The sequence below is a fragment of the Aulonocara stuartgranti genome, assembly GCF_965226115.1.
Source record: "Aulonocara stuartgranti genome assembly, chromosome: 18".
NCBI lineage: Eukaryota > Metazoa > Chordata > Actinopteri > Cichliformes > Cichlidae > Aulonocara > Aulonocara stuartgranti.
In genome coordinates this window covers 20,174,102-20,186,492 of record NC_138954.1, presented here as the reverse complement: position 1 = coordinate 20,186,492, position 12,391 = coordinate 20,174,102, and the positions used below count along the sequence as shown (strand labels likewise).

At 40.0% G+C, this 12,391-nt stretch overlaps 2 protein-coding genes across 3 annotated transcripts in view; one reads left to right on the top strand and one right to left on the bottom strand.

Moving 5' to 3' along the window:
* LOC309693852 (uncharacterized protein) overlaps positions 1–12,391 on the top strand; it is a 548,750-nt gene that overhangs the window by 509,475 nt on the left and 26,884 nt on the right. The window lies entirely within an intron of this gene.
* Positions 1–12,391, bottom strand: part of LOC309693858 (uncharacterized protein) — a 28,418-nt gene that overhangs the window by 12,826 nt on the left and 3,201 nt on the right. The window contains exons 4-18 of the mRNA XM_082513446.1: positions 10,016–10,087; positions 9,516–9,650; positions 9,265–9,309; positions 5,581–5,697; positions 5,151–5,216; positions 4,994–5,029; positions 4,765–4,827; positions 4,635–4,670; positions 4,488–4,529; positions 1,979–2,062; positions 1,722–1,766; positions 1,567–1,638; positions 1,430–1,474; positions 1,297–1,350; positions 913–976 (exon numbers count right to left, since the gene is read on the bottom strand). Coding sequence (XP_082369572.1) covers positions 913–976; positions 1,297–1,350; positions 1,430–1,474; positions 1,567–1,638; positions 1,722–1,766; positions 1,979–2,062; positions 4,488–4,529; positions 4,635–4,670; positions 4,765–4,827; positions 4,994–5,029; positions 5,151–5,216; positions 5,581–5,697; positions 9,265–9,309; positions 9,516–9,650; positions 10,016–10,087 — 976 coding nt within the window. The remainder of the gene's footprint in view (positions 1–912; positions 977–1,296; positions 1,351–1,429; positions 1,475–1,566; positions 1,639–1,721; positions 1,767–1,978; positions 2,063–4,487; positions 4,530–4,634; positions 4,671–4,764; positions 4,828–4,993; positions 5,030–5,150; positions 5,217–5,580; positions 5,698–9,264; positions 9,310–9,515; positions 9,651–10,015; positions 10,088–12,391) is intronic.

Genomic DNA, 12,391 nt, shown 5'->3' with positions numbered 1-12,391 from the left:
TCCAGATGTGAGGAAAATGCAGATTTGCATTTAGACATGTTCAGGGGCTCAGAAGTAATTGGAGACATGCAGTTTCATGGCCAGGTGAGGCCTGTTTACTGATTACTTTGTGATCAAGGACGCAGAAAACAGACTTTGAGTTCATTCCAAGTCATTTCCTTTTCAGAAAGGCTCAAGTATTTAAAATATCATTAACTTGTCCAATTACCTTTGAGCATCTGAAGATGGAGAACTATATATATGAAAATGGTTAATGCTAATTTATTTGTCAAATCCCTTGAATAAAAGTACGAACTTTAATTCCATCTTAACCATCTGTTTTAAAGTCAGTGCCTCCGGTGTTGGATTTATGGACCTATTTGTATTTGAACCATAAATCTACAAGCAAAACAGTGACTTAAAGGTGTTTATTTAAAGTGATACTCTACATATATTGCTGTGTTATTTTATTATTTTAGTAAATATATAGTCACAGTGTAGTGTAGTTGTGACTGACATAATTCAAGCTGAAAACAAGCTGAAAGAAGCCCTTTCACAACCACCAGTATTCCCCCAGTGTGTAAGTGTAAATATCACACTGTACAGCTCCAGTGAACCACTTTATTTAAATCTGTATTTTGACAGTGATAAATAAAAGAATAGCAGAATAGCAGCTGTTGCAAACTATCAAAATATTGGTAGCTGCCTGTGCTACCCCTCACCCTCCTAGCAGATGCACCTATGCTATCAACTAAAAAATTCCTACATCACTTTGTTGTTGAGTTATCACATTCGCAAAACTTGAGTGCTCCACCCAGCAGAGTGACAGAATTTTTTTTATTTATGAAACTAATATATTGTTACATTTTACATGTAAACAAAAACGGGGAAAAAAATGTAGTAATAAGAGTACAGATGGAGCTGTGGTCTCACCTCTCACATGACTTCCATTAAGAAGGACTGTATCACCAGGGAGACCTGGATCTCCTGGGTAACCCTGTGTAAGATGGAAAGAATGGTTAGGAAAAGAAATGGCACCGATGCGCATTTTTTCTACAGGTGAGAAGACGGACCAAGGAATTTCATTGGAGTTTTACAGTTAGCAACCCTTTCCACTAAGTAACCACCAGATGTCAGTAATTCATTTACAGTCCTTCTCTAAATGTATAGCAAATATGCTAACCACGTGTCTCCTGAAGAACCAACAACAGTGTCTATATCTATATCAAACCAAGCCTTTTAACTTTTTCTCCCAGTGGCATTCTGTTTTTCTTAAAATTGTAATACTGATTTCACTGATGTATAAACAAAAGTCACCTTTAGTCCAGTTCTTCCACTGATGCCTGGAAGTCCCCTCTGTCCTCGAGAACCCTGAAAATGTATTAATGTATTTAATATGAAAGAATGCCAAAGTATAGTAAGACATAATAACATCATATGTAAGCTGCACCTCAGGTCCTGCTAGTCCCTCCCTGCCAGGTAATCCTGGAGGACCCTACAGATGGAAAGAAGGAGCTGAAAACGTTTTTATGTATATTCACTTGTCTTTGTCTAAGTGTATTGTCCAGTGTCATTTAAATCATTTACCCGAAATCCGACAAATCCGAGGACTCCTTGCTCTCCCTTCAATTCATGAGGGTAGTAGTCACCACTACCACCCTGGATAGGAAAAAACAATAATTGAGTTATTTGTTTTTCCTCTGACACATGACTTCTAGGTACACAGGCATATCAAAACCCACCTTTAAGCCCTTTAGTCCACATAGGCCAGGAAAACCTTTGTCACCCTGGGAGAAAGACCAAAAAAAAAGATGAAATTATAAAACAAAAATCCAGATGGAAGAGTAGAGTTTGAACTGCAACTTGTAAATTAAAATAAAAAGCTATATGGATGGGTAGACACGAAATGATCAAAAACATGGATTAATATTGTTGCATCTGCATAAAAAATATGAAGAAGTTAAAAATCAAATGCTTTAAGAAAAAAAAAAGGCTTCACCTTGCCTCCTTTTGGTGAAAGAAATTGTGGAGGATATTCTACAACTTCTTCTGGTCCTGGTGGGCCAGGCGGGCCCTGTTCGCCCTGTAACATGACATTTTTGAGGCATTTGACTGTCCATATACATCAAAATATACAGCATCATGAAAAAGCATTTTCCCTTTTCCTGATTTCTTAGTTTTTCGCATCATTTATAAAAGGAGAATATATATTGCCAAATACTTGACCGTGCCAGCCTTGGCAGGAAGAAATACAACCAAGTGTTCACAATAACTGGTAATGAGTCTTTCACATCAATGTGGAGAAATTTTGGCCCATTCTCATTTGCCAAATTGATTTGATTCAGCAACATTGGAGGGTTTTTGAGCATGAATGGATTGTTCAAAGTCATACCAAAAGCCCTACATGTTGTGTTTTTTTATTGAACCATTCATAGTGGTGTTTTGCTGTATTTAATTGTCCTGTTGCATAACCTGACCATGCTTGACCTTTAGGGCACAAACTATGGCTGGACATTCTCCTTCAGGATTATCTGGTAGAATTCGTGGTTACATCAGTTACGGGAAGTAAACAAAGGTTCATAAGCAGCAAAGAAGACCCACACCATCACACCATCACCACCATTTTTGGCCATGTCTCAGCAAGTGAAGCCTGCAGGTCTTTAGATGCTGTTCTGCAGTTGTTTGTGATCTCCTGGATGAGTCATTGATTCACTCATGGAGTAATTGTGGTACCCTGTCCACTCCTGGGAAGGTTCACCACTGTACAGGTTAATCTCTGGCTCTCTTCCACAGCATGTCTTTTATCCTGCCTTCCTTCTCTCACCCCAACAGGTTGCAGCAGATGGTCGCCCCTCCCTGAGCCTGGTTTTGCCGGAGGTTTCTTCCCGTTAAAAGGGAGTTTGTACTTCCCACTGTCGCCAAAGTGCTTGCTCATAGAGGGTCATATGATTGCTGGGTTTGACTTTGTTTCTTAGTTGTTCTTGAATTTCTTGGGGTTTTTTTTTTAGACCTTTTAGCCTACTTCACTTCATCAGGCAGGTTTAAGTAATTTCTTTATTCAGCAGGTCTGGCAGCAATCGTGTCTGGGTGTGGCTAGCAGAGATGGGCAGTAACCCGTTAATCCGATTACTTTTTTCGAGTAAAGTAAGGGATTGCTATTGCAAAAAAGGCAATTAGATTACTGTTACTTTCACATAAGCACACTGCATTACTAAAACCTTGATTTTTTTGGGGGGAGTGTCTCATGACAATGACGTAAGCGAGTGAGACATTCTGGCAACAGCTGTGTGCAGATCAACAATGGATAATGTAACGAGTGCAGCGTTTAAAGCCTGGAAGTACTGACCTTACTTTGAGTTTGATTCCGTAAAAAGTGACAAAAACTTAGCATTCGCTGTTCACTGCATGGGAAGAAAACTTCTTTTTACATCGAAAAAAAACCCTAAACATCTGAGCAAGCACCAAATATGCTGCCGCTGGAATGTGAAATTCACAGAGAAACTGCCGTATCCTTCCACTGACCGCTGCGGCACACCTGCACCAGGGCAAACCTGCCCCACTCCTGCTATACAGGTGAAAATAGAGCAACCGGACCGCTGAGTCTTTGATTTTATTTATTTTCTGCTGTGTTTTACATGAAAGAGTGAGCGTAAACACAGAAAACTGTTTTATTTTATATGCTGGAATATGCAGAAAATAGGTTTAAATGTTAAACAAATTTCTTCCAGTCAGAGAATGTGGCATATAATTTAATGTTTGCTTGATGTATAAAGTTAAAAGATTAAAACTAATAAAACAAGTTTTAAAAAGAGACTTTTTCATTTGATTACATTTTATATGATGGATTATGCAGAAAAAGTAGAATTGGGCTGAAAGAGCTATTGCTTTATTACCTATTTAGGAGATAAATCATGTTTTTTAAAGTAACTAAGTTACTAATTACTTTTCAAAATAAGTAATCAGTAAAGGTGGTTAGCACTGTTGTCACACAGCAAGAAGGTCCTGAGTTCAATTCCACCAGCAGGCCAGGGTCTTTCTATGTGGAGTTTGCATGTTCTCCCATGTTTGCGTGGGTTCTCCCCGGGTACTCCGGCTTCCTCTCACAGTCCAAAAATATGCAGTTAGGGGGGATAGGTTAATTGGTCAATCTAAATTGCCCATAGGTGTGAATCTGTGAGTGAATGTGAGTGCGAATGGTTGTCTGTGTCTCTATGTGTTAGCCCTGCAACAGACTGGCGACCTGCCCAGGGTGTACCCCGCCTCTCGCCCTGTGACAGCTGGGATAGGCTCCAGCGCCCCCCGTGACCCTGGAAAGGATAAGCGGAAGCGAATGGATGGATAATCAGTAAAGTAATGGGATTACATTTTTCGGGAAATAATCAGTAATTAGTTACCGATTACTTTTTCCAAGTAACTTGACCAACACTGGTGGCTAGTGAAACCAAATTCACATTCCAAAAAACGTGGCTAATGATAGATAATTCATGATTACCAAAAAGGTTTCTTACCTCATCACCTGCGTCACCTGTCAGTGATCTTCCAGCATCACCCTGCCCAATAACCAAAAGTGTAGTAAGTGTTGGCTTTGCATATGTGTATCTCCGTATAATAGTTTTCAACAAGCACTGTCAAATACTGTGAAGCTTATGACTCACTGTTTGTCCTCTCACGCCTGCAGCTCCCTCTAAACCCTAAATGCACACAGATGCACAAGTGACACTCAGTGATATATGATACTGAAATAAAAGATGCATAAATATTTATCTATTTTTATGCATTTATTACCTGAGGGCCAGGAGGGCCAGGGGGACCACTGTAACCTTTAGGACCAATAAATCCGTGTCTTCCCTGTTTTAGGAAACCATGCAGTCATGTTAAAAATGCAGTGTTCGGGTAGCAGTTGGTATGAAGAGCACAATACGGAGAGAAAGTTTTAAGATATTTATTGCCTGCTTTAATTTTTGAAAGTGTTTCGCAGAGAATTGTTCAATTGTTCAAATTTAAAAAAACATACAGGAGGGCCAGGCTGTCCATCTCGCCCACGCTCACCCTGCAAATTAAAATAGAAAAGACAGAAAAAGAGGATAGCATTTTTACAGACAGGGTACATATATATTACAAATGATTCTGGAATGCACACAAAGAGGGGTGTTAACTGTAGGAGAACTTACAGGAACTCCCGGAAGTGCATCTAAATATGAAGCTTCTCCTTTATCTCCTTTAGGCCCAGGTAATCCCTGACAAAAACACAGTTAAAGCTCATGATATATTTAATATTGTTACAATGGTCACCATTTTTACAAAGGAAACTGCCACAAAGGGTCTTTTAGGCAGTTTAAAAAGAAGCAAGAAGAAAAGAAGAAGAAGCAGCAACAAGATTCTGCATATGTGTCATTGATAGATATTGTTCTGTTTAAGTATCATACTACCACTTGTATTGTACTGAAAGGTAGTTGAGTGTAGAGATACCTAAAACATGTCCACTATGAGTAATGTAACTCTTTTTTTAAACCACTAATGAAATGTCTTCAAAGAGGATGGTGGAACATCTGAAGGTCTCGCCATTGAATGAATAATTTAAAACATGAGTATTCTACTTACCGGTGAGCCATGGAGGCCATCCAAACCAGGCAAACCGGGGATTCCCGGCCTACCTTGTGTCCCGTTACAACCATCTAATCCTGGCAACCCAGGCTCACCACCTGCTCCGGGGTGACCCTGAGAAAAACAGCACAGTTGTGGTCACGTACAAACACAGAGTGTTGGAAATGACAGTTGTTGTCTTCCTTGTTAATTTAAAATGATATGTACATATCCTTTACAGCAGTGATATCTAAAGGCCACTATAACTATAATTATATAGTGGTGGATGACTAAGTAAACCAGCATACTGAAGATACAGCTTCAAGTTGTAGTGAAGAGAACCACACTGGCACCAGCAGTGTGTATTATATTTGTCCACTAGAGGGCATAACACATGAGCCTCCAATATTTTAACTGCAAGAATTGGGCAGTTACACAACTGCGGACACCATATTTTCACTGACAGACTGCCTGATATTGATTACTTCTTTGACACTGTAGAAAAATAAATGATCAGCACATAAGAGAAGTCCATCTATCCATTTTGTCAGCTGCCAATTCAATTCAGTGTCGAGGAGAGCTGGAGCCTATTCCAGCTGTTATCGGGAGAGAGGCCAGCTACATCAATCAATCAATCAATCAATCAATCTTTATTTATAAAGCACTTTTCATACAGAAAAAATGTAGCACAAAGTGCTTTACATAGTTAAAAGCAGCCCACCCCACCCTCCAACTCACTCCCCACACTCTCAATACACATATATCCCCCCACCCCCACCCACACACACATACACACACGCGCACACTTAAAGAGTAAAAATTGGGCTGGGCTCGCATGAGCCAAGTGAGGAAACATTATAACAGAGAGCCGTCTGCACCGGGAGCCGGTCACAGACCGCAGCCTCCGGGCTGGGCACACAGCAGGAGGGAGGCCAAGGAGCCCCCCAACCAGGCTGAGAGGACCCCAGAGACCCAGCAGCCACGGTCAATAACAGCCCCGGTGCAGAGAGCGCCCTCCGAGGAAACACTGGAGATATGACGCAATACGATATATACAGGGTAAAATGATAAAATAAATAAGAACAGGATACAATATAAATATAAATAGAGTAAGAAGATTAAAAAATGAATAAGAATAAAATCAAAAAATATTCGGTAAATCCTAAATTAATAATAGAGTAACAGGATAGAATAAATAAGCATAAAAAATAAATAAACGCTAAGTAAAAGCTAAATTAAAAAGGTGGGTCTTGAGCCTGTTCTTAAAAACATGTACGTTCTCTGCGGCCCTGAGCTCCTCCGGCAGGCTGTTCCACAGACGAGGACCATACCACTGAAAAGCTGCCTCTCCGTGAGTATGTGTCCTGACTTTAGGGACAATTAAAAGGCCAGCACCAGAGGACCTCAGGGTCCGCGAGGGTTCATATGGTAAAAGCAGATCTGAGAGATAAGAAGGCCCAAGACCATTAAGACATTTAAAAACCAATAAAAGAACTTTAAAATCGATCCTGAAACACACGGGGAGCCAGTGCAGCGATTCTAAAACCGGTGTAATGTGGGCCCGCCCTCTGGTCTTCGTCAGCACACGAGCTGCCGAGTTTTGCAAGAGTTGTAAAGTTGAAATATTCTTCTTAGGAAGACCAGAGAGCAGGGCATTACAGTAATCAATGCGACTGGTAATAAAAGCATGCATCAGCATCTCCGTGTTGGCCCGAGAGAGAATAGGGCGGACTCTGGCTATATTTTTTAGATGATAAAATCCAATTTTGGTTACATGTTTAACATGTGGGATAAAACCAAGCTCAGAGTCAAAAATAACACCCAGGTTTTTCACTTGTAGCGAAGGACATAGTGAAAATGCCTCTAATTTAGACAAGAGTTTCTCTCTCTGAGCCTCAGGACCGACAATTAAAACTTCAGTCTTGTCCTGGTTAAGCTGTAAAAAGTTTTCTGCCATCCAAGATCTTATATCCAAGATACAGTTAAAAAGGGCATCCATTGGTCTGGTGTCATCAGGAGACACGGAGATGTATAGCTGCGTGTCATCAGCGTAACTGTGGAAGTTCACTCCATGCCTCCTGATGACACTGCCGAGAGGCAACATATACAAATTAAAAAGTACAGGGCCTAGAACCGACCCTTGAGGCACACCACATGTCATTTTATGGATCTTAGAGGAGCATGTATCCATACTCACCATAAAAGATCTGTCAGAGAGATAGGAAGTGAACCAGTTGTGTACAGCACCAGAGAGGCCCACCATGTGTTTTAGTCTGTTTAAAAGAATAGCGTGGTCTACTGTATCAAAGGCTGCGCTTAGATCCAGTAGCACCAGGACTGAGAGCTTTTGGGCGTCCCAGTTACATCTAAGATCATTTAAAACCTTTAGGAGAGCCGTCTCTGTGCTGTGGTTCACCCTAAATCCAGACTGGAATATCTCCAGGATCTGTCTATCATTGAGAAAATCAGTAATCTGAGTAAAAACAAGTTTTTCTAAGACTTTACTTAAAAATGGTAAGTTGGATACAGGTCTGTAGTTATTAAAATCATTACAATTCAAATTGCTCTTCTTCAGAAGGGGCCTCACCACCGCCGTTTTAAAGGCAGCAGGGAAGACACCCAACTGAAGAGAGCAATTCATCATGTATAAAAGCTCAGCCTCAAAAAATCCATAAAGTGTTTTAAAGAGTGAAGAAGGAATTGGATCTAAAAGACATGTGGTGGGTCTCACTGTGGAGAAAACCTTCTGAAAGTTCTCAGCATTAACCAGGACAAAGCTGTCCAGTGTCTCCTCAGGTACAATCGAGCCCTCAGATGTGTTTACAATCATATCGCGATTAGATAAAATATCAGATCTGATGGCGCTGATCTTTCCCCTGAAGTGGTCTGCAAACTGCTCACAGAGTGAGTCTGTGGGGGTTCTTTTGGAGCTTTTAAAATCAGGGTTAAATAAATGATCTATGGTGGAAAAGAGGACCTTGGGATTATTTTTGTTAATACTGATTATTTTGGCGAAGTATGAATTTCTTGACTTCCTTAATGTATTATTGTACATTTTAAGTTGTTCGGAAAATATTTGATGGTTGATATTATTTTTATTTTTCCTCCATCTCCTTTCTGCTGCCCTGCAATTTCTTTTGAGTTTTTTGACTTCTTCGTTTCTCCAGGGTGATGCATGTTTTACGTTAATCTTTTTGGTGGTGAGTGGAGCAACGGAGTCAAGGCTTTTCTTCAGTTTGCTGTTAAAATAACTAAAAATCAAATCGCAGGGTGCAGGTAAAATCACAGGGGGGCATTTGACTAAAACCCTGGTAAAATTTGCAGCCACTTCAGAGGTTAGATAGCGCCTCCTCACAGTTCGCACTGAGGTCTTCCGCTGAATAAAACCGGTGATGTTAAAAAACACACAGTAGTGGTCAGAGACAGCCAAGTCAACAACAGAGGACACGCTGGTGGACAGCCCATGGGTGATGACCAGGTCCAGAGTGTGTCCTCTGTATAGCTCACATTCACCCTTACAGCCAATTTAGAATCACAAGTTAACCTAACAAGCATTTCTTCTGTACCAAAAGAGGAAGCCAGGGTACCCTGAGGGTAAAAAGACACTTGCCTACTCACATGAAATTAGTTATTGCTGTCAGTATGAGATGTTTATTTTTTGACATTTGGAATTAAATCTATAAAAAACAGTAGTTTACTTACTGGTAAACCACTTCTACCAGGAAAACCAGGAGCACCAGTCTTTCCCTGTAATATAAAGACATTTATTGCAATAGCTATTCATTCATCCTTAGTCTCAAAGAATAAAGAGGAAATTCATCATTTAACATTTTTGGCATTATTTTGAACCCATATACATATATATATATATATATATATATATATATATATATATATATATATATATATATATATATATATATATTCACACCAACATGGAAATGAACACTAACTTGACTTCCTTTAGGCCCCTCTGGGCCATGTGATCCAGCTGCTCCCTTCCTGCCTTTCTCTCCAGGAAGCCCTTCACGTCCCTGCAGTCCCATTAGTCCCCGTGGACCTTCCTGGCCTAGTCTACCAGGAGCGCCCTACAAAGCAAAAACACTGTTAAAATAACACTTTTTCCAGTGAAGATATTCATGGCTTGTATTTAGAATAACAACAATGCAGATCTCTGTGTGACTTAATTAAGTTTCACTCAACTGTTTTCTTTTTTGCCTGTTCTAGAGATATAATCATCATCATCATCATCATCATCATTATTATTATTATTATTATTATTATTATTATTATTATTATTAGAGAAACTAATGATTTGCTAAATCCACCCCAACAGTAAAGCATCCTGCATAACAGTCCTGACAGACTAATGAAGACAAAAACCCTTTCAGTTTAAAAACCAAGTTAAGTTTCTGTTCCATTTCATAACGTTGTGAAGAGAAACAGTCCATACCCGTGCACCTTTGGCAGGAAGACACCGACATACAGAGCAGTCTCTACCTTGACACGGGCCTTCAGTGTTTCCCTGAAAAAAGAAAAGTAAAACAAACAAAACACAGGTGCTCGTAAGCATTAGAAGAGAACAGCAGGCTGATTATATTTGCTGATTCTCAGTCTTGAGAAAAAATATAGTTTCCTATAGAGACTGAACAGTGCAGATTAGAAAGCTTTGCACATATCAGTGTTCTCACACTGATGGCTGACCTGACCTTGATAAGAATTATTTTGTCTTGACATTCTACTGAAAACCTGTACTGAGTTCAAACATCAGTGTGTGTGTGTCTTCTGGGAGTGTTGCACCGCAGAAATATCTGTGTTGAAAACATTAGTAATGTTTTCTCTAAGGCCACTAAATATTTACACTGGTGAAAATTAGTGAGACCCTTCTGCACATCTGTTGATAAACCTGTCTGCTTTAGATCTAAACTTCATGGGATGCGCCCCAACTTTCAGAAAATGAAGTGCAACGGTCAGTTATACTTTTAATAGGACAGTGGGGTTCAGTGTAATAACCAAATGCACTTTGTGGGAATAGAAAACGCTGGAATTTTTCTATTGCTACAGAAAATATTTAAACAAGTAGTATAATAATAATAATAATAATAATAATAATACATTTTATTTGAGGGCGCCTTTCAGAAACCCAAGGTCACCTTACAAAAAACACAATTAATAAAAGGAACAATAGTCATAAAATACATAAAATAAGTCAAAATTACAAAACAGAGCGTGACAACAGATAAAATCAGCATTAAAGCGAATAAGCCAGTTTAAACAGATGTGTTTTGAGCTGTGTCTTAAATAAATATTACATGCATAATATTTAATGTATTTTGGATTTTGTCTAACTAACACAGGGTCAGAATTATATAGAGAGAGTCAATTACAGGGAGTGCAGAATTATTAGGCAAATGAGTATTTTGTCCACATCATCCTCTTCATGCATGTTGTCTTACTCCAAGCTGTATAGGCTCGAAAGCCTACTACCAATTAAGCATATTAGGTGATGTGCATCTCTGTAATGAGAAGGGGTGTGGTCTAATGACATCAACACCCTATATCAGGTGTGCATAATTATTAGGCAACTTTCTTTCCTTTGGCAAAATGGGTCAAAAGAAGGACTTGACAGGCTCAGAAAAGTCAAAAACAGTGAGATATCTTGCAGAGGGATGCAGCAGTCTCAAAATTGCAAAGCTTCTGAAGCGTGATCATCGAACAATCAAGCGTTTCATTCAAAATAGTCAACAGGGTCCCAAGAAGCGTGTGGAAAAACCAAGGCGCAAAATAACTGCCCATGAACTGAGAAAAGTCAAGCGTGCAGCTGCCAAGATGCCACTTGCCACCAGTTTGGCCATATTTCAGAGCTGCAACATCACTGGAGTGCCCAAAAGCACAAGGTGTGCAATACTCAGAGACATGGCCAAGGTAAGAAAGGCTGAAAGACGACCACCACTGAACAAGACACACAAGCTGAAACGTCAAGACTGGGCCAAGAAATATCTCAAGACTGGTTTTTCTAAGGTTTTATGGACTGATGAAATGAGAGTGAGTCTTGATGGGCCAGATGGATGGGCCCGTGGCTGGATTGGTAAAGGGCAGAGAGCTCCACTCCGACTCAGACGCCAGCAAGGTGGAGGTGGAGTACTGGTTTGGGCTGGTATCATCAAAGATGAGCTTGTGGGGCCTTTTCGGGTTGAGGATGGAGTCAAGCTCAACTCCCAGTCCTACTGCCAGTTTCTGGAAGACACCTTCTTCAAGCAGTGGTACAGGAAGAAATCTGCATCCTTCAAGAAAAACATGATTTTCATGCAGGACAATGCTCCATCACACGCGTCCAAGTACTCCACAGCGTGGCTGGCAAGAAAGGGTATAAAAGAAGAAAAACTAATGACATGGCCTCCTTGTTCACCTGATCTGAACCCCATTGAGAACCTGTGGTCCATCATCAAATGTGAGATTTACAAGGAGGGAAAACAGTACACCTCTCTGAACAGTGTCTGGGAGGCTGTGGTTGCTGCTGCACGCAATGTTGATGGTGAACAGATCAAAACACTGACAGAATCCTTGGATGGCAGGCTTTTGAGTGTCCTTGCAAAGAAAGGTGGCTATATTGGTCGCTGATTTGTTTTTGTTTTGTTTTTGAATGTCAGAAATGTATATTTGTGAATGTGGAGATGTTATATTGGTTTCACTGGTAAAAATAAATAATTGAAATTGGTATATATTTGTTTTCTTTGTTAAGTTGCCTAATAATTATGCACAGTAATAGTCACCTGCACACACAGATATCCCCCTAAAATAGCTAAAACTAAAAACAAACTAAAAACTA